The sequence below is a fragment of the Salmo salar genome, chromosome ssa14 (assembly GCF_905237065.1).
Source record: "Salmo salar chromosome ssa14, Ssal_v3.1, whole genome shotgun sequence".
Lineage (NCBI taxonomy): Eukaryota > Metazoa > Chordata > Actinopteri > Salmoniformes > Salmonidae > Salmo > Salmo salar.
The window spans coordinates 95,702,391-95,730,279 of NC_059455.1; the positions used below are offsets into that span (position 1 = coordinate 95,702,391).

Here is a 27,889-nt window from a genome sequence, read left to right on the forward strand (position 1 = left end):
GTTTTGGTAAAGATGAGATGTGAAGGTAGTGTCTAAAATAGGATTTTAGTCAAATCTAGGCCTTGCCCCTTAACTTGGTCCGCCCAGAGAATTGCCCTAAAGGCGGTTACGCCCACCTCTGACCCGAGGGTATAAGACAGGAGAGTGAAGAATTAACATAGGAGACTAATTGACCCCAAGCTGCAGCGAAGGTCTAACAAAGTCAACAAACCCCAAAACGAAACACAAGGTTGAAGACAAAGAAATATTTTTCTACACGAGCTACGGACGAGTAGCTGTGTCTAAGCGGGTGAATTCAAGCCGAACCACCCAGCCTCCACTCTCCATTGAATCGTGGTATCTACACCGTTCGAGTCCGAAGCTGTGAGCTCTGAGCTACAGAGCTGTCTGTCCTCAGAAGACCCCTTTCAGATCAAGGGCGAGGGATCAGACCCCTAAGCCAAGAAGGACACTGACATCGTGAGGACAACCAGAGTGTTGCGCCGGAGAAGTGCGTCATTGAGAAGCCTAAACGACACACGCGGAGCTTCCCACCTGAGACCTCCAACACGTAATTACATCATTATATTCTGACCCATAAGAGCGGCAGTTCGGGGCAAGGCTAGGTTTAAATAAGCATGGCTGACAAATGAACCAAATGTATATTTCTCTCGTGTACTTTCTTGGTTTCTCTCTCTTTTAAATCCCCATTTTGGGTAACACGCGCCATAGTGTGTTGGCCCGTTATACTAAGTCCTAATCAATAGCTATACTGTGTTTTGTGTATGTGTATTTTTATCATCATTTTAGCTTGCTAGTAAATAAATAATCAACTAAGATTGGTGTGGTAAACTCATTGGTGGGACCCGGGTCCGTGCAGATTCCCGGATTATGCGACGTTCAGACATGAGACAAGAGGTTGATTAATTTAGCGACTGTTGTAAAATCGATATTCTGATATCCTTTGAGTTAATTTGGGAAATAGAAACTCAATCAAAATAATGTTCCCATGGTGCCCCAGGTTGATGAGTTAATAATTGCTTGATTCATTGCTTAATTCATTTAATCACGCAATTATAAACCGTTAATCATTCGATGAGCAACAGTCGTCACATTAACTAATACAACGTCACGACAGGGTGCCGCCATCCGACAGAACTACACTTCTGTTACACTTACACACAGGTAAGTGTGAGAACACTAACCCTATCAAGGTGTGTATTAATTGAACCTTTTGTTTTATGGAAATTATTTGTTGCTGATATAAAATATAAGGTCCTTATGCTTCTAAAACCGCTCCGGAAGCGTCACCTGTTAATGTTTAGGTTGAGCGTTTGGGCTCTTAACAACAAAACTCCGCCCGACAGAAGACGCCTTCGTCCAATGACTCGGATGTGTGGAACTGAGAGTCAGGATCAAGGTCTAGTAACTAAACTCAACAAAAAAAGAAACGTCCTCTCACTGTCAACTGTGTTTATTTTCAGCAAACTTAACATGTGTAAATATTTGTATGAACATAAGATTCAACAACTGAGACATAAACTGAACAAGTTCCACAGTCATGTGACTAACAGAAATGGAATAATGTGTCCCTGAACAAAGGGGGGGTCAAAATCAAAAGTAGCAGTCAGTATCTGGTGTGACCACCAGCTGCATTAAGTACTGCAGTGCATCTCCTCCTCATGGACTGCACCAGATTTGTCAGTTCTTGCTATGAGATGTTACCCCACTCTTCCACCAAGGCACCTGCAAGTTCCCAGACATTTCTGGGGGGAATGGCCCTAGCCCTCACCCTCCAAACCAACAGGTCTCAGATGTGCTCAATGGGATTGAGATCCGGGCTCTTCGCTGGCCATGGCAGAACACTGACATTCCTGTCTTGCAGGATATCACACACAGAACGAGCAGTATGGCTGGTGGCATTGTCATGCTGGAGGGTCATGTCAGGATGAGCCTGCAGGAAGGGTACCACATGAGAGAGGAGGATGTCTTCCCTGTAACGCACAGCGTTGAGATTGCCTGCAATGACAACAAGCTCAGTCCGATGATGCTGTGACACACCGCCCCTGACCATGACGGACCCTCCACCTCCAAATTGATCCCACTCCAGAGTACAGGCCTCGGTGTAACACTCATTCCTTCGACGATAAACGCGAATCCGACCATCACCCCAGGTGAGACAAAACCGCGACTCGTCAGTGAAGAGCACTTTTTGCCAGTCGTGTCTGGTCCAGCGACGGTGGGTTTGTGCCCATAGGCGACGTTGTTGCCGGTGATGTCTGGTGAGGACCTGCCTTACAACAGGCCTACAAGCCCTCAGTCCAGCCTCTCTCAGCCTATTGCCTGAGCACTGATGGAGGGATTGTGCGTTCCTGGTGTAACTCGGACAGTTGTTGTTGCCATCCTGTACCTGTCCCACAGGTGTGATGTTCGGATGTACCGATCCTGTGCAGGTGTTGTTACACGTGGTCTGCCACTGCGAGGACGATCAGTTGTCCGTCCTGTCTCCCTGTAGCGCTGTCTTAGGCGTCTCACAGTATGGACATTGCAATTTATTGCCCAGGATACATCTGCAGTCCTCATGCCTCCTTGCAGCATGCCTAAGGCACGTTCACGCAGATGAGCAGGGACCCTGGACATCTTTCTTTTGGTGTTTTTCACAGTCAGGACACAAAAGAGGCCTTTCTACTAAGTTTTCATAACTGTGACCTTAATTGCCTACCGACTGTAAGCTGTTAGTGTCTTAATGACCGTACCACAGGTGCATGTTCATTAATTGTTTATGGTTCATTGAACAAGCAATGGGGAAACAGTGTTTAAAACCCTTTACAATGAAGATCTGTGAAGTTATTTGGATTTTTACAAATTATCTTTGAAAGACAGGGTTCTGATAAAGGGACATTTCTTTTTTTCCCGCTGAGTTTACATGGGGAAAAACAGATATCATAACCAACTTGGTTACACACGTGTCCTTCACTAAAAAAGGTGCAAAAATAGTGAAACAGAACTATTTCCAAATGGCGTTTGTGTTTGTTTTCCATCCCAGGTGTAGATGATTAGATTTCACTTTCACCGTAGCTTGTGCCAGTCTTGTTAGTCATTGAAGCAGTCCTTCTCTAAGCTGTCCTTCCCTGGACAGCTTATCTCATTGGCTGCAAGACTGTCAACGTGCCAAAGTAGCCAATCCTCTGTGTAATGGATACCTGCAAGCTCGTAAGCAGGCAATGTGTTATATGTTTTATGTTTTATCACCTGCATTGCTTGCTGTTTGGGGTTTTAGGCTGGGTTTCTGTACAGCACTTTGAGATATCAGCTGATGTAAGAAGGGCTATATAAATACATTTGATTTGACCTTGTAAGATGTTTGCTGAAAACGTTTTGTAAAATAAACATTTTGACTCTCGGGACTGGTGATCAATAACGGTATGTCACAGGCAGACAAATAAGATATCCTCATGGTCTGTGGAGTCCCGGCTTTCGGTGCGTATCGACGTATTCTGTGTTTTATTTTGTTTATGCTTCACAACGCTAACCAGAATGTAGGTAGCAGCCATCTTGAAAATGAGGCCATCAGCTCAGCCTTTCCTTATACATTCATATGCCCATATATGGTAGTAAGTCACACCAAAGCTTTTAAGGCACAGATCAATAGCCGAGATACTTTGCTACTTCTTAGTGAATGTCCATGTCACAGTGTATTGTCTGTCTCTCTCTCTCCAGGTGGACCTGAAGGTATCAGGATAGTGTGTAACCCAGTATACTGAGGGTTTCTGTTTCTCTCTCCAGGTGGACCTGAAGGTATCAGGATAGTGTGTAACCCAGTATACTGAGGGTTTCTGTCTCTCTCTCTCTCTCTCCAGGTAGACCTGAAGGCATCAGGATAGTGTGTAACCCAGTATACTGAGGGTTTCTGTCTGTCTCTCTCCAGGTGGACCTGAAGGTATCAGGATAGTGTGTAACCCAGTATACCGAGGGTTTCTGTCTGTCTCTCTCTCTCCAGGTGGACCTGAAGGTATCAGGATAGTGTGTAACCCAGTACACTGAGGGTTTCTCTCTGTCTCTCTCTCCAGGTGGACCTGAAGGTGTCAGGAGAGAGCGTAGCCCAGTGGCAGGACAAACGCTTGATGACCAAACTGGGACACGTCACCTGTAAAACACTGAAGGGAGGCAACATCAGCTACCAGAAACACACACTCTCTCTCAATACACTGATGCGTTCTCTCCTTGCTCAGCTACATTCCCCCAGGAACTTCACACACATCACCATGGCATCAGCACTCGCTCTTCTTAGCCTGAGGAATAATCATTCTGTCATTAATTAAAGGGTGAATGGAAACACTGATTTAGAACACCAGCTAACTGTAAATCACCATATTGGCATTGTTGCATCGCTGGCAGGAGAGAACATTTTGGAATTCCCCAAAATGGCTGAATTTAACCGAGTAGCTGCCGAGTCTGAGAATTAGATGAGTTTATTACAGAGGATGAAATAATGTTAGTTAGAGAGCCAATAAACTTACTGAAGCTGTTCATGTTTGAGCCGATCGTTGCCCCGGATCAAAATGTTTGTTCTCGTAGCAGTAACTAACACAGATATGCTGTCTGACACACCTCAGCTAGAGGGTCTGCGTGTGTCGTTTCTTCCATAAAGTGCACATACATACAGAAGCAAAGGCAAAGTTAATTTCGTATTTATTTTATTTTTACCTTTAACTGGGCAAGTCAGTTAAGAACAAAATCTTATTTACAATGACGGCCTACCAAAAGGCCTCCTATAGGAGCTGGGATTATAGATAGATATATATCTATCTATGACAGAAAACACGAGACAACAACACTACATAAAGACGACAACACAGCATAGTAGCAACATGACAACAAGGTCATTTGTTTTCAAGACATAGACCCAATGCCTGCGACTTATGTAAAAATAGTACTAGTTAGCTTGTCCACTATAACAACAGGTTCAAGCATAACCAGATAAAACTACTTTCAACAAGCACTAATCCTGTGTCCCTGTTGCTAGGGTAGCGACTGCATCTAGCTAGGGCTGCCATCTATTGGAAAGGAAATGGTAACTACACTGGCCAGCTAGTTTGCAGAGTCAAAGGAGACTTTAATAATATATGCTATTTAGCAGACGTCTTTATCCAGAGCGAACTGGCTACATGGTAGTGGAAACAGATCACAGAAACAGAATTACAGTTTTTATGCCATCGATGGTCAGTCCATGCATCTATAGCTTTGAGAGTGGTTACATTTCTCCAGCCCCACCCCTCAGCTTTTTACCCAAAGAGGAGCAGGGAGATACTTTGTTATTGTTTCTACTGCTGATTACAACTTTAAGAAGTTAAGATGCAGATTAAATACACACCAAAATATGTTACAGATACTATATAAAATGTCCCATAACTCAGACAGGTAGCGAATACACAGCATCCAGCATAGTAATCGATTTAAATGTATTTGACAAAAAGCCCTTTTTACTCAAAATAATAACCACAGTACAACACCTCAGGAGCAAATGTCAGTTGGCTTTTCATAGCTGAGCGTTGAGAGAGAGCGAGAGAGTTGAAACAGTAAAACCGGGACAAGGTAGCACATCCACTGAAACGGGTTAAAAAAAGAAAATCAAAAAAATATGCGGAAAAACAATTCCACTCCGATTCCCTTTATGGATGGGGGTGTATCTTTTGAACTCGCTGTTGAATGACCTGCTCCTTGTCCATTTTCGGGAACACCATCCCGCTCCCCCCAAAGTGATCGATAGTACATCTTGACTCGCACTGTGATGATTGTGATTCTGAGCTCTCAGGTTCATACAGCGAGTCCTGGTCTTCACTGATCTCACTCTCCGTCTCGTTCCATCTGCGGCGTACAGGGTCAGGACTCGGTTGTACTGATGGACGTCAGCTCAATCAAGCTGGGTCCCGGTGGACCCTCTTTAGTGAGGGTCCCGGTGGAACCTCTTTAGTGAGGGTCCCGGTGGAACCTCTTTAGTGAGGGTCCCGGTGGAACCTCTTTAGTGAGGGTCCCGGTGGAACCTCTTTAGTGAGGGTCCCGGTGGAACCTCTTTAGTGAGGGTCCCGGTGGAACCTCTTTAGTGAGGGTCCCGGTGGAACCTCTTTAGTGAGGGTCCCGGTGGACCTTTTCTCCACCGCAGCATAGGAACACTCTGGCACCCAGGGGTCAGTTTGGCATGCTGTACTAACCGTTCTTTCCTGTAGGTAGAAAACAATTAAGGCATCTAATTAGGCTATAGTTACATTCAAGAATCACTGCATATACTTGAAATAAACAATATCCTTAGAAATAAACTTGGATTTGCATGTACCTCCTCTGCCTCCTGAACAGTCTCATCCAGGATGAAAACCTTCTCAGGGATGAAGATGTCATCCTGAAAACAAACAAACGTTTTGTTAATAAGACAACTGAACCCAAATCTATCAGTTGGTGTTAACAAGCTACCTGTCTTGTATGCTTTGTCCACACACACACACACACACACACACACACACACACACACACACGGATACAGGGACATTAATTTTTCAGCAAACATTAGCTGCCAACTTCAGTCTAGCTAAATGAGGTGGAGCTAACAAAAAAACATTACAAAAACAAAATGTCAACTAAATGTATTACAGTACTCGACTATCTGAGGTGGAAGCTAGCCACAGTAACTAACGTTACCTAATAACAGAGGTTACACGGAGAAACTGTTCAGTTCAGTTGCTTGCTAATGTTATTTCCTTGCTAGTTAAGTTGCTAGTTAAGTTACCTTTCAATTGCAACAAAGTTGTCCAGTGTGTAACGCTGGTCTAGTCAACAACAGTCATGACCGGTTAACGTTACTTCAGGCTCCATTGCATTGACTCGCGTCGCCTCCGTTCAGTCGCTTTTGCTCGACTCCGAAGTCAGCGATGGTTGGTCGGTCTGTCGGTCGGTAACCCCTACACCATAACCCTCGAAATGTTAAATGGAAGCGCAAGCAGAGAGCTTCAACGTAGGACCTATTTATTACTCCTTTCCAGTCGGAAACTCACGGTTGCCTCATCGAAAGTGCCCTTCGTCGTGAAGTCTGCCGTCTGCAGATCGAGCTGGCACGTCCTTCCTCTTCAGGACACGGGAGACATTTATTTTAAAAGTTGCGTGTCTTTGGGCAGCCTATGTGTTAGTTTACCGAGGGATCTTTTAGGAGCCAATTCATACAGCCTGGGCGTTATATAGTTCATGTCTGAATGACTATTTGTTGTTGTCCGTCCCTCACCTCACCGTCTTCGAGACCACTTCCTGTCTGTCACTCGTTACTATGGCAATTTAAAATGGCGCTGACTGTTGCTCAAATAAAACCTGGTCGAAGATCAAAATAATGAATATAGAGATGTTTTTATGTTAAATGAACACGTTTAGTATTAGTGTATTGAATACATCTATTTGCTTTGATTCGCTTCCTAAAGTGTTTCCATTCCCCTTTAATACTATGATCAAACTAGCACATCAATTTGGGTTATTTTATCAGGAATTATTCTGTTATTTTATCATATGGGGTTGCGGTACCAGGAATTATTCTGTTATTTTATCATATAGGGTGGGGGTGGTACCAGGAATTATTCTGTTATTTTATCATATGGGGTGGTGGTACCAGGAATTATTCTGTTATTTTATCATATGGGGTGGTGGTACCAGGAATGAATCTGTTATTTTATCATATGGCGTGGTGGTGGTACCAGGAATTAATCTGTTATTTTATCATATGGGGTGGTGGTACCAGGAATTATTCTGTTATTTTATCATATGGGGTGGTGGTACCAGGAATGAATCTGTTATTTTATCATATGGGGTGGTGGTACCAGGAATGAATCTGTTATTTTATCATATGGGGTGGTGGTACCAGGAATTAATCTGTTATTTTATCATATGGGGTGGTGGTACCAGGAATTATTCTGTTATTTTATCATATGGGGTGGTGGTACCAGGAATTAATCTGTTATTTTATCATATGGGGTGGTGGTAGCAGGAATTATTCTGTTATTTTATCATATGGGGTGGTGGTGGTACCAGGAATTAATCTGTTATTTTATCATATGGTGGTGGTACCAGGAATTCATCTGTTATTTTATCATATGGGGTGGGGGTGGTACCAGGAATTAATCTGTTATTTTATCATATGGGGTGGGGGTGGTACCAGGAATTATTCTGTTATTTTATCATATGGGGTGGTGGTGGTGGTACCAGGAATTATCTGTTATTCGTGTCACAATACTGATACTGTATCATCTGTAAATGAAATAAACCGGTGGTTGTCTTCCTTCCCCAGTGTCCTCTGGATGGCATCTCCAGTAAGATGGCCTGTCACAATGGCTGGCAGATATGTTGAAATCTGGTGCTGTGAAAGCTTTAATATAGGGAGTGGCCTCTTGGTAAGATCTACATCCTACCTGACTGATGATTGGTTTAAATGTTACCAGACAACTACACATGGTTACCACACAGTCACCCAACTGAAAAACACAATCACAGAAATATGTGATTTCTAATACACTTGAATAATTTATCCTCTTTTCATAAAATAAGTACATGACTCTATATTTTTTTTCTTATTATTTTGTACTTTTGAATCAAGTAAGAAACGTTGTTACTTTCCATGACAATAAGGCCGGCCAGGTGCAGAGTGAAAAGAAAAATGGGAAAAATCTAGGCTACTGCAGCCAATGTGAAAGGAGGATAACAAGCGTGTAAAATAGTTATTTTCTTTAAAGAAATGTTGCCCAAAGGCTCACCATTGTCTCTCCTTAGGCCAGTGATACTATAGCCTTTATCTCTAGTAGTACTGAGTCCCATATAGCTCACTATATTCACCATCGTCTCTCCTCAGTCCAATAGTACTACTAGAGATGAAGGCTATAGTATCGAGTCCCATATGGCTCACTATATACAGTGCATTCAGAAAGTATTCAGACCCCTTCACTTTTTCCACATTTTGTTATGTTAATTTTATTCTAAAATTGATTAAATTGTTTTTCCCCCCCCTCATCATTCTACACACAATACCCCATAATGACAAAGCAAAAACAGTTTTTTAGAGTTTTTTGCAAATGTATATCATTTTCATTCTTCAGTACTTAGTTGATGCATCTCTGACAGCAATTACAGCCTTGACTCTTCTTGGCACACCTGTATTTGGGGAGTTTCTCCCATTCTTCTCTGCAGATCCTCTCAAGCTCTTGTCAGGTTGGATGGGGAGCGTCGTTGCACAGCTATTTTCAGGTCTCTCAAGAGATGTTCGATCAGGTTCAAGTCCGGGCTCTGGCTGGGCCACTCAAGGACTTGTCGTGAAGCCACTCCTGCATTGTCTTGGGTGTGTGCTTAGGGTCGTTGTCCTGTTGGAAGGTGAATCTTTGTCCCAGTCTGAGGTCCTGAGCAGGTTTTCATCAAGGATCTCTCTGTATTCTGCTCCGTTCATCTTTCCTTCAATTCTGACTAGTCTCCCAGTCCCTGCCGCTGAAAACAATCCCCAGAGCATGATGCTGCCACCACAATGCTTCACCGTAAGGATGGTGCCAGGTTTCCTCCAGACGTGATGCTTGGCTTTCAGGCCAAAGAGTTCAATCTTGGTTTCATTAGACCAGAGAATTTTGTTTCTCATGGTCTGAGAGTCCTTTAGGTGCCTTTTGGCAAACTCAAAGCAGGCTGTCATGTCCCTTTCACTGAGGAGTGGCTTCCTCATTGGTAGTGCTGCAGAGATGGTTGTCCTTCTGGAAGATTCTCCCATCTCCACAGAGGAACTCTGGAGCGCTGTCAGAGTGACCATAGGGTTCTTGTTCACCTCCCGGACCAAGGCCCTTTTTTTTCACAGTTATTTTACCTTTATTTAACTCGACAAGTCAGTTAAGAACAAATACTTATCTTCAATGACAGCCTAGGAACAGTGGGTTAACTGCCTTGTTCAGGGGCAGAATGACAGATTTTTTATCTTGTCAGCTCGGCGATTCAATCTTGCAACCTTCCGGTTACTAGTCCAACGCTCTAACCACTAGGCTACCTTCTCCCCCGATTGCTCAGTTTGGCCAGGTGGCCAGCTCTAGGAAGAGTCTTGGTGTTTCCAAACTTCTTCCATTTAAGAATGATGGAGGCCACTGTGTTCTTGGGGACCTTCAATGCTGCAGAATATTTTTTGGTACCCTTCCCCAGATTGGTGCCTCGACACAATCCTGTTTCGGAGCTCTACGGACAATTCCTTCGACCTCTTTGCTTGGTTTTTGCTCTGACATGCACTGTCAACTGTGGGACCTTATATAGACAGGTGTGTGCCTTTCCAGATCATGTCCAATCAATTGACTTTACCACAGGTGGACTCCAATGAAGTTGTAGAAACATCTCAAGGATGATCAATGGAAACAGGATGCACCTGTGCTCAATTTCGAGTCTCATATCAAATGTTTTGAATACTTATGTAAATAAGTTATTTTTTTAATTTTTATAAATTAGCAACACTTAAAAAAAACGGTTTTTGTTTTGTCATTATGGGGTATTGTGTGTAGATTGAGGACATTTTTATTTATTTTTTAATACATTTTAGAATAAGGTTGTGATATAACAAAATGTGGAAAAAGGGAAGGGGTCTGAATACTTTCAGACTGTAGTGCGCTACTGTTCACAAGGTACGTCCCAAAAGTTGTTCACCATGTAGGGAGTAGTTTACCATTTGCACTCCCTGTTTCTGTAGTCACGATCCAGAGGCCTGTGGATTTTATGAAGTAAAACTGACTCTGTAAGGCCATCCACAGAAACAAGACATTTTCATGAATCAGTTGAACTCAAACCAAAGGTTTAATATTTGGTTGTGAAATGACAGACGATGTTAATAATGCTGACGCAGGACTAATAAAGAACGTTGTTTTAAAGCAACTTAAAGACACATTTAATGATAAGGGAATTTATATGCTTAAAAGTAATGACTAAACAATTCCACCCTGAAACGTAATTATGACATTATGTAACAGATATAATGAATAATTAGACAAACGTAACTATTAGTAATTATTAGATTCTGTAACATGTATAATGAATTAGAATGATAAACTTCAGTCTAATAAGGTTTGGTCGAGACAAGTAGAAATGTGTGTGTGTGTGACTAAGAAGATACCGAGAACAATTAAACTGTATATGACCTGACCTGGCTAGAACTCTGAGAAACTTACGGCAGGACAGGGAGTCCGGTCAAGGTTCCTCTAATCTCGGGGGAATGGAACTGCCAGTATGGTAGTGATAAACAGTGGTGAGAACTATGGGGAAGGATACTACTGTTTGTGTGGAGGTATGTGCGTAAGTAGGGAGTGAGTTATAAAACGGCATGTTTTTGTATTATGGACTTTAGAACGTTCTCGTGAATAAACTGAATAAACTGCCTAATTATTATTAAACCCAGGGTCTAACAAACCTCGGGAATTAGTCAAAGCTTTAATAATTGTTAGTTATTATCATTGGGATTGACAATTAATTAAACATGAAATGGTTAAGTAACAGAAAATCCATCAACATTGTCTTTTGAACGCATGGGAATAGTGTTTAGTGTAAGTAACTATAAGGAATAGCCATATTGTGCCTATCTGCTTGGGTTGTGTCCCAAAATACACTATATTCTCTGGTTAAAACATTTAAACGTTCAAAAAAATTATAATTTTATTGACACACACCGGATAGGTGCAGTAAAATGTGGTGTTTTACACGGTCAGCCATAGTAGTACAGTACCCCTGGTGCAAAAAAAACAACAATTATTCACCTTGTCGGCTCGGGTATTCAAACCAGCAACCTTTCAGTTACTGGCCAAACGCTCTAACCGCTAGGCTATCTGCTGCCACCATACTACTACTGTGTGGGGAATACATAAGCCATTTGGGATGCAGGCCTAGAGATCTAGAATTGGGAAGCAGCTCATTTCGTTGAACGTTAGTTTTCAGAAGAATAAAAGGTTTTCTTGCCTAAACTTTAAAAGCTTCATTATCTTACAAAGTGATTTTTTATTTAGATTTTTTTTTTAAATAAATTTGACAATAGGTCTAATATATAAATGGTATTTTTAAATATGCAGCGTCCCTTTTTCTCAAGCGCTGCCCTACCTAAGCCTAAATCATTTGTAGTTTCATTGGTCAAAAAGCAAAAATAACACATTGATTGACACACACCGGATAGGTGCAGTAAAATGTGGTGTTAATTGATTGATTAACACCACACATTAATTGATTGATTAATCGACGAGATCAAAAGATAAATCTTGGGAATTGCATAATCTGTTATTCCATTAGGAAATAAGATAATTCAGTGATTGTTTGACTCCAAAAGGGCATCTTTATGAAGATTTTTTTTTAAATTGTCGTCTTGTTTTTCTTTCTCAACTGCAGTGACTGCTACCTTTTCTAACCTCTGGATGACCTCTACTACAAGCACAGTCTTTTGTGCTGTATTTACAAAATCCAGCTGCAGTACACCACTGTTTGTACTTTCCTAGAGCAGACTAAGGGCTCTATTCTGTCTGTGTCGCTGAAGTGTTTTTAAAGGTATTTTCTGACTGAGCCGCCATGAAGCGTTTACGGTGAAGGCAGTCTCTAACGCTGGAACATTGTCTTTAAATGTCAATCGCGCTGAACTTCCACGATACGGATTGAATAGAGCCCTAACTAGAACTCTATGTTTTAGAAAAATACTCCAAAATAAAGCTTTAATTTGAAAGAAATGGGGACCAATGCCATTTTGTTTGCAAAAATATGAAGGCCTTTGAAGACAAATTTTAACTCTGAGTTGACTTCTTAAGTGGATACTGTTTTGATTCTCTCTCTCTACTCATTATCCTCTCTCCACCCTCCACCCCATGTCTCTCAGGTTCTTGCAGTCCTTGCTTTGTTCGTCCGTCTTAGTTCCATTCCACAAGAATCCAGTCTTTTTCAAAAGCGCAATGTTGCTTCCACAATGGTAGACGTCTCCATTTCACCTGGAAAACAGTAGAAATATGTAAAACTTAGAAGTCAGTGCGTCCCTATAGGCACCTTATTCCCTATATAGTGCACTACCTGTGACCAGAGCCCTATGATATGTAGTGTGTGTGTTTGAGAGAGAGAGAGTGTGGTGTTCGTCTTTAAAGAATGTATAAGCATTCAATGAAACATAATCACTGCCAGATCAATTTGATGCACTCCCTGCATTACAACATAAAAAATAAACAAATAACATTTACATTTACTTTACACCTTGTCTTTTCAATGAGGTGTAGTTATTAACATGCAGCAACAGTCCTATTCTAGGTGTAGTGCTGGTAGTGCTGGTGTTCTTACTTGCTGTCCTCTGTCAGTGCTTGCTGGCCCGCAGGTTGCGCTGTTTCTGTCTCTCCATTAGCTTCTGTTCCCCTTGGAGATAGAGTGCTCCTCAGTGTTGAACACACAGGCTTCTCTAAGGTGTGAGCTGGTTTCTTAGCCACGGGTGGTGGAATTCTCCTCGGAATCACAGTTCTTCCAACGTTGCCGTTAGCGACTGTGGAAGCCTTAGATTGTTCGGAAACACGCTTGAGTTCCGCGGCTAGGCTCTGCTTTAGGCTCGCCTGTACCTCGGGGGAGGAGGAGGCAGGCGTTTCTATGACAACCTTCTTTGAGCTCCTGGAGAAGATGAAGCTAGCGGTGGTGGTGGGGGTCTTTAGCATCTCGCCCCCTTCTGGTGACAATGGGGATAACATTCCTGATTCACCCCCACTGCAACTGGGAAATGAGGTGGAGGATGGCATTCTAAAGCGTGTTGGAAGATTATCTCTGGAAGACATGGCCGCTGTCTTCATTCTGATAGCTTCCTGCAAACTCATCGAGGGGGCGGTGAGCGTCACTGGTGATGACTTCAGTGGCGGAGTTGTGGATTTTAGTGACAGGGATTTCCGAATTGGTTTTTGGGGTGTTACGTTCTGAGATCCTTGGGTTTGGATTTGGGTTGAACTCTGATCCTGAGCAGATGGTTTCCCACTGTTGGAATTGTTGTCGTCAGAAAGCGCTTTACCGTGGTCTTCGCCAACGTTGACCGATCTGAGACGTACCATTTGAAGCAGAGAGGGTGTGACCAGTGGAATGTTGGCGTCTTCTTTGGGAATGGGGACACTCTTGTGCCTAGACAGAAGGTCTTTGCTCCTGGACTCTCTGTTCGCCAAGCTTGGCTGTCTCCTGAAGATCACATGGGTTTGGTTCTCAGTTGGGAGAGGGGGTGGGAGAGGGATGTTAATGGGTGGTGGAAGTGGGGCACTGTTAGGGAGCTCAGAGGGCATCTGATCCTCAAATTGTACAGGGGGAGGGAGGGGGACATTGATAGGAGGTGGAGGAGGAATACTTGATGGGGTCACCAAGGCTGTTGTCATTGGTGGAGGAGGAGGAGCTTCCTGGGGTGGGGGAGGGACATCCTCTGGTAAGGGCGGGACTTCCTGTGACTCAGGAGAAGTTTCTGTTGGTTGAGGGGTGGCTTCTTGCATTGTGATTGGTTTCTGGGCAGATTGCTCGACCTCTGCCTCTTTTTCATTGGGCTGAACTGGAGAAACGACAGCTGAATCATCTGACGGAATTAATTGGAGCTCAGCTGATTCAGATATCTCAAAGCTGGTTTCATCAGTTGGGATTGCATTAGAGTTCAGAATCACCTTTTCATGTTTATCCTCTTTTGGCTCCATTTGAGCCGGAATGGGTGACAGATCTGCAGTTTCCCCATTCACAGTTGCTACAGTGAAACCATTCATGGTTTCCTTAACCTCCTCCCCATCCAGAGCTACAATGGACGCCTCCTGGACAACAGTGACTGTGTTACATGTCTCCACCACGTCTGGCAAGCTCTCCGTCATGAAGGGAGGGGGAGGAGGTGGAAAGTCCATCTCATCTGGCTCATCAAAGACTGAATGTGCTGGCACCTCTGGTGGAGGTGGAGGGGGCCAGCAGGACTGTACTATGGGAATTTCTTCCTCACACTCCACCTCTACCTCAGGTGGGGGAGTGGCCACAGAGTAGGGAGGTGTCTTAGAAGGAGGTGGAGGAGGGTGGTGGGCAGGGGGAGGGGAGGCTGGAGGAGAGACCCGGTCCACTTTGGGAGGCTCCGCGGCAAGGGTCTGTGTAGATTTGGTGGGACTTTCCTCTTTAGTGTTTTCAGTAGCACTCCGACCTTCGACCTCCTTAGCTGCTACCTCAACCTCAACTTCCTTAGTGACTACCTCAACTTCCTTAACGACTACCTCAGCCTGTGGAGAACACTTCTCACTCTCGCTGGGTGACTCTACCTTCACCTCTACTGTGACCTCATCAAATGGCGACTTTTGTTGAATATCTGCTGTTAATTGAACTTTAGCTTCTTTGCTAGGAGTACTTTTCTTCATGACAGGAGGGGGTTCCTTCTTTGGAATCATCGTTAAACTAACTTGTGTCTCTAGCCTCTGTTCTTGATCCTTGACGTGTGCAACACTACTACTGCTACTACTACTCTGTTCCTGGTTCTGGTCCAGGATCTCTACACTTGCTTTTACCTTCTCTGCGATCACCGCCGGGCTTCCTTGTTCTTTCGTTTGACTTTCTGTGCTCTCGGATACCTCATGTGCCTGCTCTAACGTAGGCTCAGTCTTGTCTTGGGGAACAATGTATTTGCTTTCTGATTTTGTCAAAGTAACTTCTTCTACCGTAGCCTGCTTTTTGTCTGAGCCTTCAGACTCCTTGCTAGCTTTAGATTGAGGTTCCTGCTTTTGCTCAATCATGGCAGCTTGCTCTTTTAGTTCCTGTTGCTTCTGGAGCTGTGCTAGCCTGTTGACGTTGGGGCAAGGCCCACACAGCAGTTCGAAGGTACGTTTGTTGTGTGCCCAGGTCTCCGGGGGTGGCGGGGAAGGGGCTTTGATGTTGGGGGGTGGCGGAATGTTAAGCAGCTCACTGATCGCCATGGATGAAGAGAAACGGACCGGGGTCACCGTTTCTGGATTATCTATTCTCATAACAGCCGGGGGTAGAGAGGCCTGCTGAAGAGGGCTAAAGCTGTTTTTCGAGGCCTCTCGATTGACGAGTTCTGAGGTGACTGAAGACAGGGAGGTGAGGGAAGAGGAGACCGAGGCTGCAGAGAAGGAAGCTCTTGAACCAGATCGTTCTGGTTTGACGGGATACTTCTTCTGTTTACTTGGGGAGATGGAAGGGAGGATCCCCTTGGGGGAAAGTGTCGGCGTACCACTCTGGCTGGAGTACCCACTGGAGGGGGACATGGTCCTTTCAAATGTACCCTCCTCTGAGGGGGCCTTCTGGGGGGAAGAGCTGCTGGACACTGGCCCCTCTGATTTTCCACTACCTCCATGGGAGGCCTGTGTGGGACTCAGAGGACTAGAGGCTGTGGAAGATTTTGTATCATCTAAAGAGTTAAACCCAGATGAGTTGGATACAGGGACAGAGCTCTTTGTGATTTCTTTGTAGAGCCCTTTAGAGATCTTGATCGTAACCAAGCTTGTGTCCTCAGCAGCCTCCAACTTCCCACCCACAGAGTCACTGAGGTCTTTAATCTCCACCAGTCGCCTCTTTATCATCTTCTCATGGTGCAGTGAGTTGGTCCTCCTGGGGGGAGCCGGGGGCAGCTTGGTCTTCATGATCGACAGACAGCGAGAGAATCTGTGAGAGTCTCCTCCAACATCGCTCATCTCCCCAGATCCAGATAGACCCCCTTGAGCAGTCGCAGTACCAGTACCCCTACTGGTGCTGCTGACCCAGCTACCTGAGCTTTGTAGGCTCACCTTGTCCTGGTCCCCAGCACCAGACTGCTGCTGTCTCTCCTGCCCAATGAGGCTCACCGTCTGTGGGTTAGCAGGTCCGAAGCTCCCCTTCGTGGAGGAGATGGCGGAGGAGTTGGACTTGATCGTCTTGGAAGACTGCGAGTGGCTCCAGCTGGATCTCGAAGTCACTGAGTGTGGGGTCGCCTTAGAGCCATTGTCACAGGAACTACTGTCACCCTGTGAAACGCTGTCACCGCCTTCATAGCAGCCTTCACCGCCCGACCTCCTCGACGACGCAGGGCTGGCAGACGACCCGGATGCCAGGCAGCTCTTGCTGACGGTACGGACCGTTCCGTTACCGCTGTTTCCACGGGTACGGCTGGTGCTGCGGTCAATCTGTATGACGTCGACGGAGGCCGGCAGGTAGGCGTTGGGGATAATCTTAGACATGTAGGCGGCTTGGGGAGAGATGGACATCACCGGACCCTGGGTGGAGGCAAATACAAGGGTCAACATTAGGAGTCATACAATGTAGAGAACTGCGGAGCTGTCATACTATGTAGATATACTGTAGTTTGGCCAACTGTGGTGCTGGAGGCCATTATGCAGCCTCAGCATTCCATTCCCTTTCTAAAATTTTCCGCCGCCGTTGTTGCAACCCCTATTTACCAGTCTGTTCAACCTCTCTTTCATATCGTCCGAGATTCCTAAAGATTGGAAAGCTGCTGCGGTCCTCCCCCTCTTCAAAGGGGGTGACACTCTAGACCCAAACTGTTACAGACCTATATCCATCCTGCCCTGCCTTTCTAAAGTCTTCGAAAGCCAAGTTAACAAACAGATAAAAAATCATTTCGAATCCCACTGTACCTTCTCCGCTGTGCAATCCGGTTTCCGAGCTGGTCACTGGTGCACCTCAACCACGCTCAAGGTACTAAACGATATCATAACCGCCATCGATAAAATGTCCTATTGTCTGGACCTCTGGCAGTCTCTATGGGGGTACCGCAGGGTTCAGTTCTCGGGCCGACTCTTTTCTCTCTATATATCAATGATGTCGCTCTTGCTGCGGGTGATTCCTTGATCCACCTCTATGCAGACGACACCATTCTGTATACATCTGGCCCTTCTTTGGACACTGTGAACAAACCTCCAAATGAGCTTCAATGCCATACAACTCTCCTTCCGTGGCCTCCAATTGCTCTTAAACGCTAGTAAATCTAAATGCATGCTCTTCAACCGATCGCTGCCCGCACCCGCCCGACTAGCATCACTACTCTGGATGGTTCTGACTTAGAATATGTGGACAACTACAAATACCTAGGTGTCTGGTTAGACACTTTTATCCAAAGCGACTTACAGTAATGTGTGCATACTTTTTCGTTGACACTGAGTGTACAAAATATCAAGGACACCTTCGTAATATTGAGTTGCACATGCCCCTTTTGCCCTCGGAACAGCCTCAATTCGTCAGTGAACGGACTCTACAAGGTGTCGAAAGCGTTCCACAGGGATGCTGGCCAATGTTGACTCCAATGAAGTTGTGTCAAGTTGGCTGGATGTCCTTCAGGTGGTGGACCATTCTTGATACACACTGGAAACTGTTGAGTGTGAAAAAACCATTGCAGTTCTTGACACAAACTGGTGGGCATTGACGCCCACTACCATACACCGTTCAAAGGCACTTAAATCTTTTGTCTTGCCCATATTACCCTCTGAATGGCACACATACACAATCCATGTTTAAATTGTCTCAAGGCTTAAAAATCCTTCTTTAACCTGTTTAGGATAGGGGCAGTATTTTCACGGCCGGATAAAAAACGTACCCGATTTAATCTGGTTATTACTCCTGCCCAGAAATTAGAATATGCATATAATTATTTAATTTGGATAGAAAACACCCTAAAGTCTCTAAAACTGTTTGAATGGTGTCTGTGAGTATAACAGAACTCATATGGCAGGCCAAAACCTGAGAAGATTCCATACAGGAAGTGCCCTCTCTGTCCATTTCTTGGCCTTCTATAGCCTCTTTATGGAAAATAGAGGATCTCTGCTGTAATGTGACATTTTCTAAGGCTCCCATAGGCTCTCAGAAGGCGTCAGAACGGGGAATGATGACTGCAGTCCCTGGGCGAAAAACAGTAGGGGATTTGGAAAGTGGTCGATCTGAGAACAATGACACGGGGCGCGCGTGCATGTGAAGACACCATTTTACTTCTTTCAGTCTTTGAACGGATACAACGTCTCCCGGTTGGAATATTATCGCTATTTTACGAGAAAAATCGCATAAAAATTGATTTTAAACAGCGTTTGAAATGCTTCGAAGTACGGTAATGGAATATTTAGAATTTTTTTGTCACGATATGCGCCGGCGCGTCACCCTTCGGATAGCGTCTTGAACGCAAGAACAAAATGCAGCTATTTGGATATAAATATGGATTATTTGGAACCAAAACAACATTGGGTGGTGAAGTAGAAGTCCTGGGAGTGCATTCTGACGAAGAACAGCAAAGGTAATCCAATTTTTCTTATAGTAAATCTGAGTTTGGTGAGTGCCAAACTTGGTGGGTGTCAAAATAGCTAGCCATGATTGCCGGGCTATCTACTCAGAATATTGCAAAATGTGCTTTCACCGAAAAGCTATTTTAAAATCGGACACCGCGATTGCATAAAGGAGTTCTGTATCTATAATTCTTAAAATAATTGTTATGTTTTTTGTCAACGTTTATCGTGAGTAATTTAGTAAATTCACCGGAAGTCTTCGGTGGGTATGCTAGTTCTGAACGTCACATGCTAATGTAAAAAGCTGGTTTTTGATATAAATATGAACTTTATTGAACAAAACATGCATGTATTGTATAACATAATGTCCTAGGAGTGTCATCTGATGAAGATCATCAAAGGTTAGTGCTGCATTTAGCTGTAGTTTTGGTTTTTGTGACATTATATGCTAGCTTGAAAAATGGGTGTCTGATTATTTCTGGCTGGGTACTCTCCTGACATAATCTAATGTTTTGCTTTCGTTGTAAAGCCTTTTTGAAATCGGACAATGTGGTTAGATAAAGGAGAGTCTTGTCTTTAAAATGGTGTAAAATAGTCATATGTTTGAAAAATTTAAGTTTTGGGATTTTTGAGGAGTTTGTAATTCACGCCACGCTCTACCATTGGATATTGGCGAGGCGTTCCGCTAGCGGAACATCTAGATGTAGTTAACCTGTCTCCTCCACTTCAACTACACTGATTGAAGTGGATTTAACAAGTGACATCAATAAAGGATCATAGATTTCACCTGGATTCACTTGGTCAGTCTATATCATGGAAAGAGCAGGTGTTCCTAATGTTTAGTTCACTCAGTGTCGATGACACCAGCAAGAAGTAACACTGTTCTGAACTGGACTCACCTGTGGCTCCTGGAGGAAGCTGGGGAATCCAGCAGAGCAGGAGGAGGTTGTGCCTGGCACGGCCAGAGACTTGGGCCTTTGGGTGGAGGAGAGACGAGAGTCCAGTCCTCTGTGGTGGCTGAAGCTCTGTTCGTCCCCGTATACAGACTGGAGGTGGTGTCTCAGCAGCTGCTCCTCTCTGGATGCCTATTTGGATGAGTTCAGTTGTCCTTATAGTATAAATGTATTTGCACATAGCAAATACATTACATCAGAATCAGATGTAATGAGATACAATGTAACTACAATTTTGTCATGCAAGTAGCTGTCGGTAAGTGAAAGTATTACACTATAACCAGTAGCACAAAACAAATGTACTTGTCCAAGTTATAACGCTGAAAGCCTGATTTTTGATACAGGCTCATATGAAAGCCTCACCTCCAAGTCTGAGAGGTGTACCCTTGCCCCTTCGTAGTTGGCTAGAGGGGTCTCTCCGTCGATGGTGGGGATGACGACCACACCTGGTTGGCCATCACTACCCTGTCCGACAGAGCCGTTAGGGAGCTGGGAATGAACTTGGTACGCAGAGCCACTGTGAAGGGCTAGAAGGGGCATATAGAAGGGGAATATAGAAGGGGAATATAGAAGGGGAATAGAGATGGGGAATATAGAAGGGGAATAGAGAAGGGGAATAGAGAAGGGGAATAGAGATGGGGAATATAGAAGGGGAATAGAGATGGGGTATATAGAAGGGGAATAGAGAGGGGGAATATAGAAGGGGAATAGAGATAGGGAATAGAGAAGGGGAATAGAGATGGGGAAAATAGAAGGGGAATAGAGATGGGGAATAGAGAAGGGGAATATAGAAGGGGAATAGAGATGGGGAATAGAGAAGGGGAATAGAGAAGGGGAATAGAGATGGGGAATATAGAAGGGGAACATAGAAGGAGAATAGAGATGGAACACATCTTATCACCACCAACTATCACCTAATTTAAATATGACAGAATAAAGTACCATTGATTTGACTTTTTGTCAACGTGCCTAAGAGTATTCATTCAACATAACTCTCATGATCACTTTATTTACAAAACCCTGGACCTTTATATCGGTCTGGGTGACTTTTTGTAAAGTGAAGCTCAGAGTAAAGCTAGCTGTCATCCAATGACTACATTATGTACCCAGTTCTCTCTGGACCTGCTGGGGTATTCCCATGATAGTAGTCCTCCTGCTCCTGTTCTTCCTCTTGTCCGGTCTCTTCACTGGGTTCAGAGGCTTGAATGTGGAGCCTGGAAGGATAAGAGGAGATGTTTTAGAGGAGGGAGAACGATGAGATAAGGGATGGATGTGTTGGGGGTTTTAAATGCCTTTTAGGGATATATCTAAATTTACTGGGGGGGGGTCGGGGTGGTCCAAAATAGGGGAAGTTTTGCAAATTTTTTAACATTTTTTTTTGCTTTTGGAGAGGTGTGTTTTTCTTTATTGGGCACAGGGGATGATAGTGGTTTTTTCTCCCTTGTTTACATTTGCTCTTCTGCTCATATTTTCCTTATAAACAATGGTTTGATTTACTTTTGATATTACTCTAATAAAGTTTTGAAATGTTTCTGAAGGTTTGATATGGTGGAGATTATTATTAATCTTTAGCTACTGCAGGCCTATGATATGAAGGAAGTGCGTCCCGGAGCTCCAGCTGACTCCGGCAGTTAAACTTGAGGTGAGGAAGACTGTTTCAGCCCTACCAGAGTTACTCCTATAATATAACAGTATAATGCTTATCTTTATACAAAATATTCAGGTCTAAAATTAACCTCCTACTGTATGTCTTTATCTATATAGCAGACGCAGTAGCAATGTGACATGAACATTGTTTAACCTTTGTTATTTACAACGACGGCCTAACCCAGACAATGCTGGGCCAATTTTACGCCGCCCTGTGGGATTCCCAATTACGACCGAATGTGATATAGCCTGGATTTGAACCAGGGAATGTGGTGACCTATCTTGCACTGAAATACAGTGCATTAGACCGCTGCGCCACTCAGGAAAGCCCACTAAAGAAATGAATGTTGATGTCGTCGAGATATGCTGGTGATATGCTATCTGGGGTTAGGCCTAAGCCTCTTCCTATATATATATATATATATATATATAGGTACACTTCAACTGTGAGAGACGGAATCTAAAACAAGAATCCAGAAAATCACATTGTATGATTTTTAAGTAATTAATTAGCATTTTATTGCATGACATAAGTATTTGATCACTGTCTGTTTCGTTACCCTACAACTACTACTACTACTACACTACTACACTACTGTATTACGATCAGAGCAGGCTGCCGACAATGTACAGCACCACTGAGTGAGCTAGTCTGTGGTGATCGGTGAACCCCCAAAACCATCTGTCCCGTAGCCCTGCGAGGCATCGACTGTACCACAAAAAAAGCATGCTGAAGTGGAAAAGTCTATATTCATGTTTATAAATACAGGGTCGCTACAGTTATTGTTATTTCTGGTCGTAAACATTGTTTTGAGTTCACTCTATGAGAGGGGAGGATGTTCCTGTGAAAATATTATTTGTGTATGGGAGGGGGAGGGAGGGGGGGGTCATTTTGTTATGACACCTTGAGTTGGACCAGCCCCCCTCCAGTACATTTCGATCTGTCCCTTAAATACAATTTTATTTGAAGGGATGCAAGGAGAGAGGAAGGTATTATGAAAGGAAATTTGAAAACAGCGATGAGCGTCTGTCATTACATACACAGTATTAAGAATCACATTCAGAGTCAATAGTGAACTATTGGAATGTTGTTAGGAGAAAGATGAATGATTTCAAAGAGGGACAGAAACATGTTGGAATGGTTTAGGAAATCAGAGGGTCTGTCTGACTGAATTACAATGAGATTCAGTGAGAGGGAATCAGTGAGTATTATGGGATTCAGAGCAGAGAACGGCATGCTTATCTGTAACAAACTACAGCTGTGTGTGTAGAGACCCAGTAGAGACAGTAAAGACCCAGAGAGACCTAGTAGACAGTAAAGTTCCAGTAGAGACAGTAAATAGACTGAGAACACATTCTCATTTACAGCAACAACCTGGGGGAATAGTTTCAGGGGATAGGAGGGGGGATGAATGAGCCAATTGTAAGCTGGGGATGATTAGGTGACCGTGATGGTATGAGGGCCAGATTGGGAATTTAGCCAGGACACCGGGGTTAACACCCCTACTCTTACGATAAGTGCAATGGGATCTTTAATAACCTCAGAGAGTCAGGACACCTGTTTAACATCCCATCCGAAAGACAGCACCCTACACAGGGCAGTGTCCTGGGGTATTGGGATATTTTTTTAGACTAGAGGAAAGAGTGCCTCCTACTGGCCCTCCAACACCACTTCCAGCAGCATCTGATCTCCCATCCAGGGACTGACCAGGACCAACCCTGCTTAGCTTCAGAAGCAAGCCAGCAGTGGGATGCAGGGTGGTATGCTGCTGGCTGTAGGGTGGTATACCTAGTAGAGACAGTAGAGACCCAGTATACCCAGTATACCCAGTATACCCAGTAGAGACCCAGTATACCCAGTAGAGACAGTAGAGACCCTGTAGAGACCCAGTATACCCAGTAGAGACCCAGTATACCCAGTAGAGACAGTAGAGACCCAGTAGAGACCCAGTATACCCAGTAGAGACCCAGTATAGCCAGTAGAGACCCAGTAGAGACCCAGTAGCGTCCCAGTATACCCAGTATACCCAGTAGAGACAGTGTATACCCAGTAGAGTCCCAGAATACCCAGTATACCCAGTAGAGACCCAGTATACCCAGTAGAGTCCCAGTATACCCAGTAGAGACCCAGTATACCCAGTAGAGACCCAGCAGAGACCCAGTATACCCAGTATACCCAGTATACCCAGTAGAGTCCCAGCATACCCAGTAGAGACCCAGTATACCCAGTACACCCAGTAGAGACCCAGTACACCCAGTAGAGACAGTAGAGACCCAGTATACCCAGTAGAGTCCCAGTAGAGACCCAGTAGAGACAGTAGAGACCCAGTATACCCAGTAGAGTCCCAGTATACCCAGTAGAGACCCAGTAGAGACCCAGTAGAGACCCATTATACCCAGTAGAGACCCAGTATACACAGTAGAGACCCAGCAGAGACCCAGTAGAGTCCTAGCATACCCAGTAGAGACCCATTATACCCAGTAGAGACCCAGTAGAGACCCAGTATACCCAGTATACCCAGTAGAGACCCAGTAGAGACCCAGTAGAGACCCAGTATACCCAGTAGAGTCCCAGTAGAGACAGTAGGGACCCAGTATACCCAGTAGAGACCCAGTAGATTCCCAGTATACCCAGTAGAGACAGTAGGGACCCAGTTTACCCAGTAGAGACCCAGTAGAGTCCCAGTATACCCAGTAGAGACCCAGTAGAGGCCCAGTATACCCAGTAGAGACCCAGTAGAGACCCAGTAGAGTCCCAGTATACCCAGTATACCCAGTAGAGACCCAATATACCCAGTAGAGACCCAGTAGAGACCCAGTATACCCAGTAATGACCCAGTAGAGACAGTAGAGACCCAGTAGAGACCCAGTATACCCAGTAATGACCCAGTAGAGACAGTAGAGACCCAGTAGAGACCCAGTAGAGACCCAGTATACCCAGTAGAGACCCAGTAGACACCCAGTAGACAGAGACACGTGCTGCTGAGAATGAGGAATGTATGAGAAATATTGGACAAATGACCAAAATATACTAGGTCCAAGGCATGATCTATGATTAGCTTTCATTAAAATATGATGAATGGGACATGATTATGAATTCTCCCCCCCCCTCACACACACACACACACACACCTACCTTGACGTGTGAGCACAGGTCTCGTGGACACAGCCAATCCAGCAGAGGTCACTGTGGTAACAGAATTCCCGGCGGTATTTCCTGACTCCTGAGATCCATCCCTGTGGTTGGTGCTGACATCTTGCTCCGCCTGGAGAGGAATGGGGTTTTTAAGGACAAAGTATTCAATCACTGCAGAAGTTGTCTGCTCCTTGCTCCTAGTTCTCGGTTGACCAGTATCAGCCGTATGGTTTGAAATTACGTGACTACTTACTGCATCACTATGGTCATACTGAAAGTCCACTCCTTTGTTGTGTTCTGTAGGAGAGACAAAGAAGGTTTTTCAGATATTCCCTACAGCTCTGAGATCTAAACACCACTTCTTCCATTAGGGTCTATTGAGAGTGCATCATGCAGGGTGTAGAGTTCTGTGTAGTGTGTTCTGTGTAGTGTGTTCTGAGTAGTGGGTTCTGTGTAGTGGGTTCTGAGTAGTGGGTTCTGAGTAGTGTGTTCTGTGTAGTGTGTTCTGTGTTCTGTGTAGTGTGTTCTGTGTAGTGTGTTCTGAGTAGTGTGTTCTGAGTAGTGTGTTCTGTGTTCTGTGTAGTGTGTTCTGTGTAGTGTGTTCTGTGTAGTGTGTTCTGTGTAGTGTGTTCTGTGTTCTGTGTATTGTGTTCTGTGTAGTGTGTTCTGTGTTCTGTGTAGTGTGTTCTGTGTTCTGTGTTCTGTGTGGTGTGTTCTGTGTAGTGTGTTCTGTGTAGTGTGTTCTGTGTAGTGTGTTCTGTGTTCTGTGTGGTGTGTTCTGTGTAGTGTGTTCTGTGTAGTGTGTTCTGTGTAGTGTGTTCTGTGTAGTGTGTTCTGTGTAGTGTGTTCTGTGTTCTGTGTAGTGTGTTCTGTGTAGTGTGTTCTGTGTAGTGTGTTCTGTGTGGTGTGTTCTGTGTAGTGTGTTCTGTGTGGTGTGTTCTGTGTAGTGTGTTCTGTGTGGTGTGTTCTGTGTAGTGTGTTCTGTGTGGTGTGTTCTGTGTGGTGTGTTCTGTGTAGTGTGTTCTGTGTGGTGTGTTCTGTGTGGTGTGTTCTGTGTAGTGTGTTCTGTGTAGTGTGTTCTGTGTGGTGTGTTCTGTGTAGTGTGTTCTGTGTGGTGTGTTCTGTGTAGTGTGTTCTGTGTAGTGTGTTCTGTGTGGTGTGTTCTGTGTAGTGTGTTCTGTGTGGTGTGTTCTGTGTAGTGTGTTCTGTGTGGTGTGTTCTGTGTAGTGTGTTCTGTGTGGTGTGTTCTGTGTAGTGTGTTCTGTGTGGTGTGTTCTGTGTAGTGTGTTCTGTGTGGTGTGTTCTGTGTAGTGTGTTCTGTGTGGTGTGTTCTGTGTAGTGTGTTCTGTGTGGTGTGTTCTGTGTAGTGTGTTCTGTGTAGTGTGTTCTGTGTGGTGTGTTCTGTGTGGTGTGTTCTGTGTAGTGTGTTCTGTGTGGTGTGTTCTGTGTAGTGTGTTCTGTGTAGTGTGTTCTGTGTAGTGTGTTCTGTGTAGTGTGTAGTGTCACTACCTTGTTGTTGTAGTATCTTTAACCCCTCCCGTGCCTCAGTGTGCAGGTCCTCTAGGTACTGAGGGCGACTGCCCTCGATGAACACATTCTCCTGGTAGTGTGACGAGGCTGTGTAGTGAACTGTCAACCTCTTCTGTTCATCCTGACACTTAGGACCAGCTAGAGAGGGAGGGAGGGAGGGAAAGAGGGAGGGAAAGAGGGAGGGAGGGAGTTAAATAAAGGTGAAACTCCAAACGCTTTATTCCAGGATGAAACCAGTACCTCGGAGATGTGGTAGAATGCCGACATGATAAAGGGTTGTGACTGAGGATCAGATGGGATCAAAACCGCTTGGTAGAGGTTTTGGTAGTGTGCTTAACTTACAGGACAGGACACCCTACACACTGGGGTAGCTGCTTAGTGACTGGCACCAGGGGCTTTAGAATGTATTCCAGTACCTGGCAACATTGTGTTTGGTACTAATGAAGGCATTACAGCCCTAGAACATCCTGCCCCTTAATCAGAGTACACTGGCTCCCCTTTCTGGTCTTCCATCCAATTCAAGATTACCTCCTGCTGTCTGTCCTTCTGCTCCTTTCACCTTTCCTGACCCTTTAGCCCCTCTCTCTCTCTCTCTCTCTCTCTCTCTCTCTCTCTCTCTCTCTCTCTCTCTCTCTCTCTCTCTCTCTCTCTCTCTCTCCAGGTATGAGAATGAGAATCCCACTGTTCCACCACCAGTCTCTCTGTTCCACCACCAGTCTCTCTGTTCCACCACCAGTCTCTCTGTTCCACCACCAGTCTCTCTGTTCCATCACCAGTCTCTCTGTTCCATCACCAGTCTCTCTGTTCCACCACCAGTCTCTCTGTTCCACCACCAGTCTCTCTGTTCCATCACCAGTCTCTCTGTTCCACCACCAGTCTCTCTGTTCCATCACCAGTCTCTCTGTTCCACCACCAGTCTCTCTGTTCCACCACCAGTCTCTCTGTTCCACCACCAGTCTCTCTGTTCCATCACCAGTCTCTCTGTTCCATCACCAGTCTCTCTGTTCCACTACCAGTCTCTCTGTTCCACCACCAGTCTCTCTGTTCCATCACCAGTCTCTCTGATCCATCACCAGTCTCTCTGTTCCACTACCAGTCTCTCTGTTCCACTACCAGTATCTCTGTTCCATCACCAGTCTCTCTTGGTATGTGTGTATCATTAGCCTCTCACCACACACTCAGTGCTCTGTTTGGGGCTCAAGCTGCCAAGTGAACTTGTGTGCGGTGTGTGTGTGTGTTTGTGTGTGACAGTCTGCTAGGCAGACGTCCCGCCTTCGCCACCCCGGAGGGCTAACCCCAGATTGTTAAATCCCAAGTGTTTTCTCAGCCTAGATAGTCCATATGGGTGAGGCATCACAAACTGCACCCTATTCTCTATAAAGTGCACTAGAACC

At 44.7% G+C, this 27,889-nt stretch overlaps 1 protein-coding gene and 1 long non-coding RNA gene across 7 annotated transcripts in view; both read right to left on the minus strand.

The window, feature by feature from the left end:
- Positions 1 to 4,659: 4,659 nt before the first annotated feature.
- LOC106570726 (uncharacterized) lies at positions 4,660 to 7,302 on the minus strand. Its single transcript, XR_001320749.2, has 3 exons — positions 6,761 to 7,302; positions 6,314 to 6,376; positions 4,660 to 6,200 (listed from the first exon to the last, which is right to left on the minus strand). It is a non-coding gene; the product is annotated as an uncharacterized lncRNA (long non-coding RNA).
- A 3,487-nt stretch (positions 7,303 to 10,789) lies between these two features.
- The window catches only part of LOC106570725 (uncharacterized protein KIAA1522 homolog), a 125,346-nt gene continuing 108,246 nt past the window's right edge, over positions 10,790 to 27,889 (minus strand). For all 6 annotated transcript variants that reach the window (XM_045695062.1, XM_045695064.1, XM_045695063.1 and 3 more), the window contains 8 exons: positions 26,475 to 26,633; positions 25,219 to 25,262; positions 24,966 to 25,095; positions 21,289 to 21,396; positions 20,546 to 20,709; positions 20,129 to 20,314; positions 13,312 to 17,216; positions 10,790 to 12,971 (listed from right to left, as the gene is read on the minus strand). In XM_045695062.1, the coding sequence (XP_045551018.1) occupies positions 12,968 to 12,971; positions 13,312 to 17,216; positions 20,129 to 20,314; positions 20,546 to 20,709; positions 21,289 to 21,396; positions 24,966 to 25,095; positions 25,219 to 25,262; positions 26,475 to 26,633 (4,700 nt within the window). In that variant the 3' untranslated portion in view covers positions 10,790 to 12,967. The remainder of the gene's footprint in view (positions 12,972 to 13,311; positions 17,217 to 20,128; positions 20,315 to 20,545; positions 20,710 to 21,288; positions 21,397 to 24,965; positions 25,096 to 25,218; positions 25,263 to 26,474; positions 26,634 to 27,889) is intronic.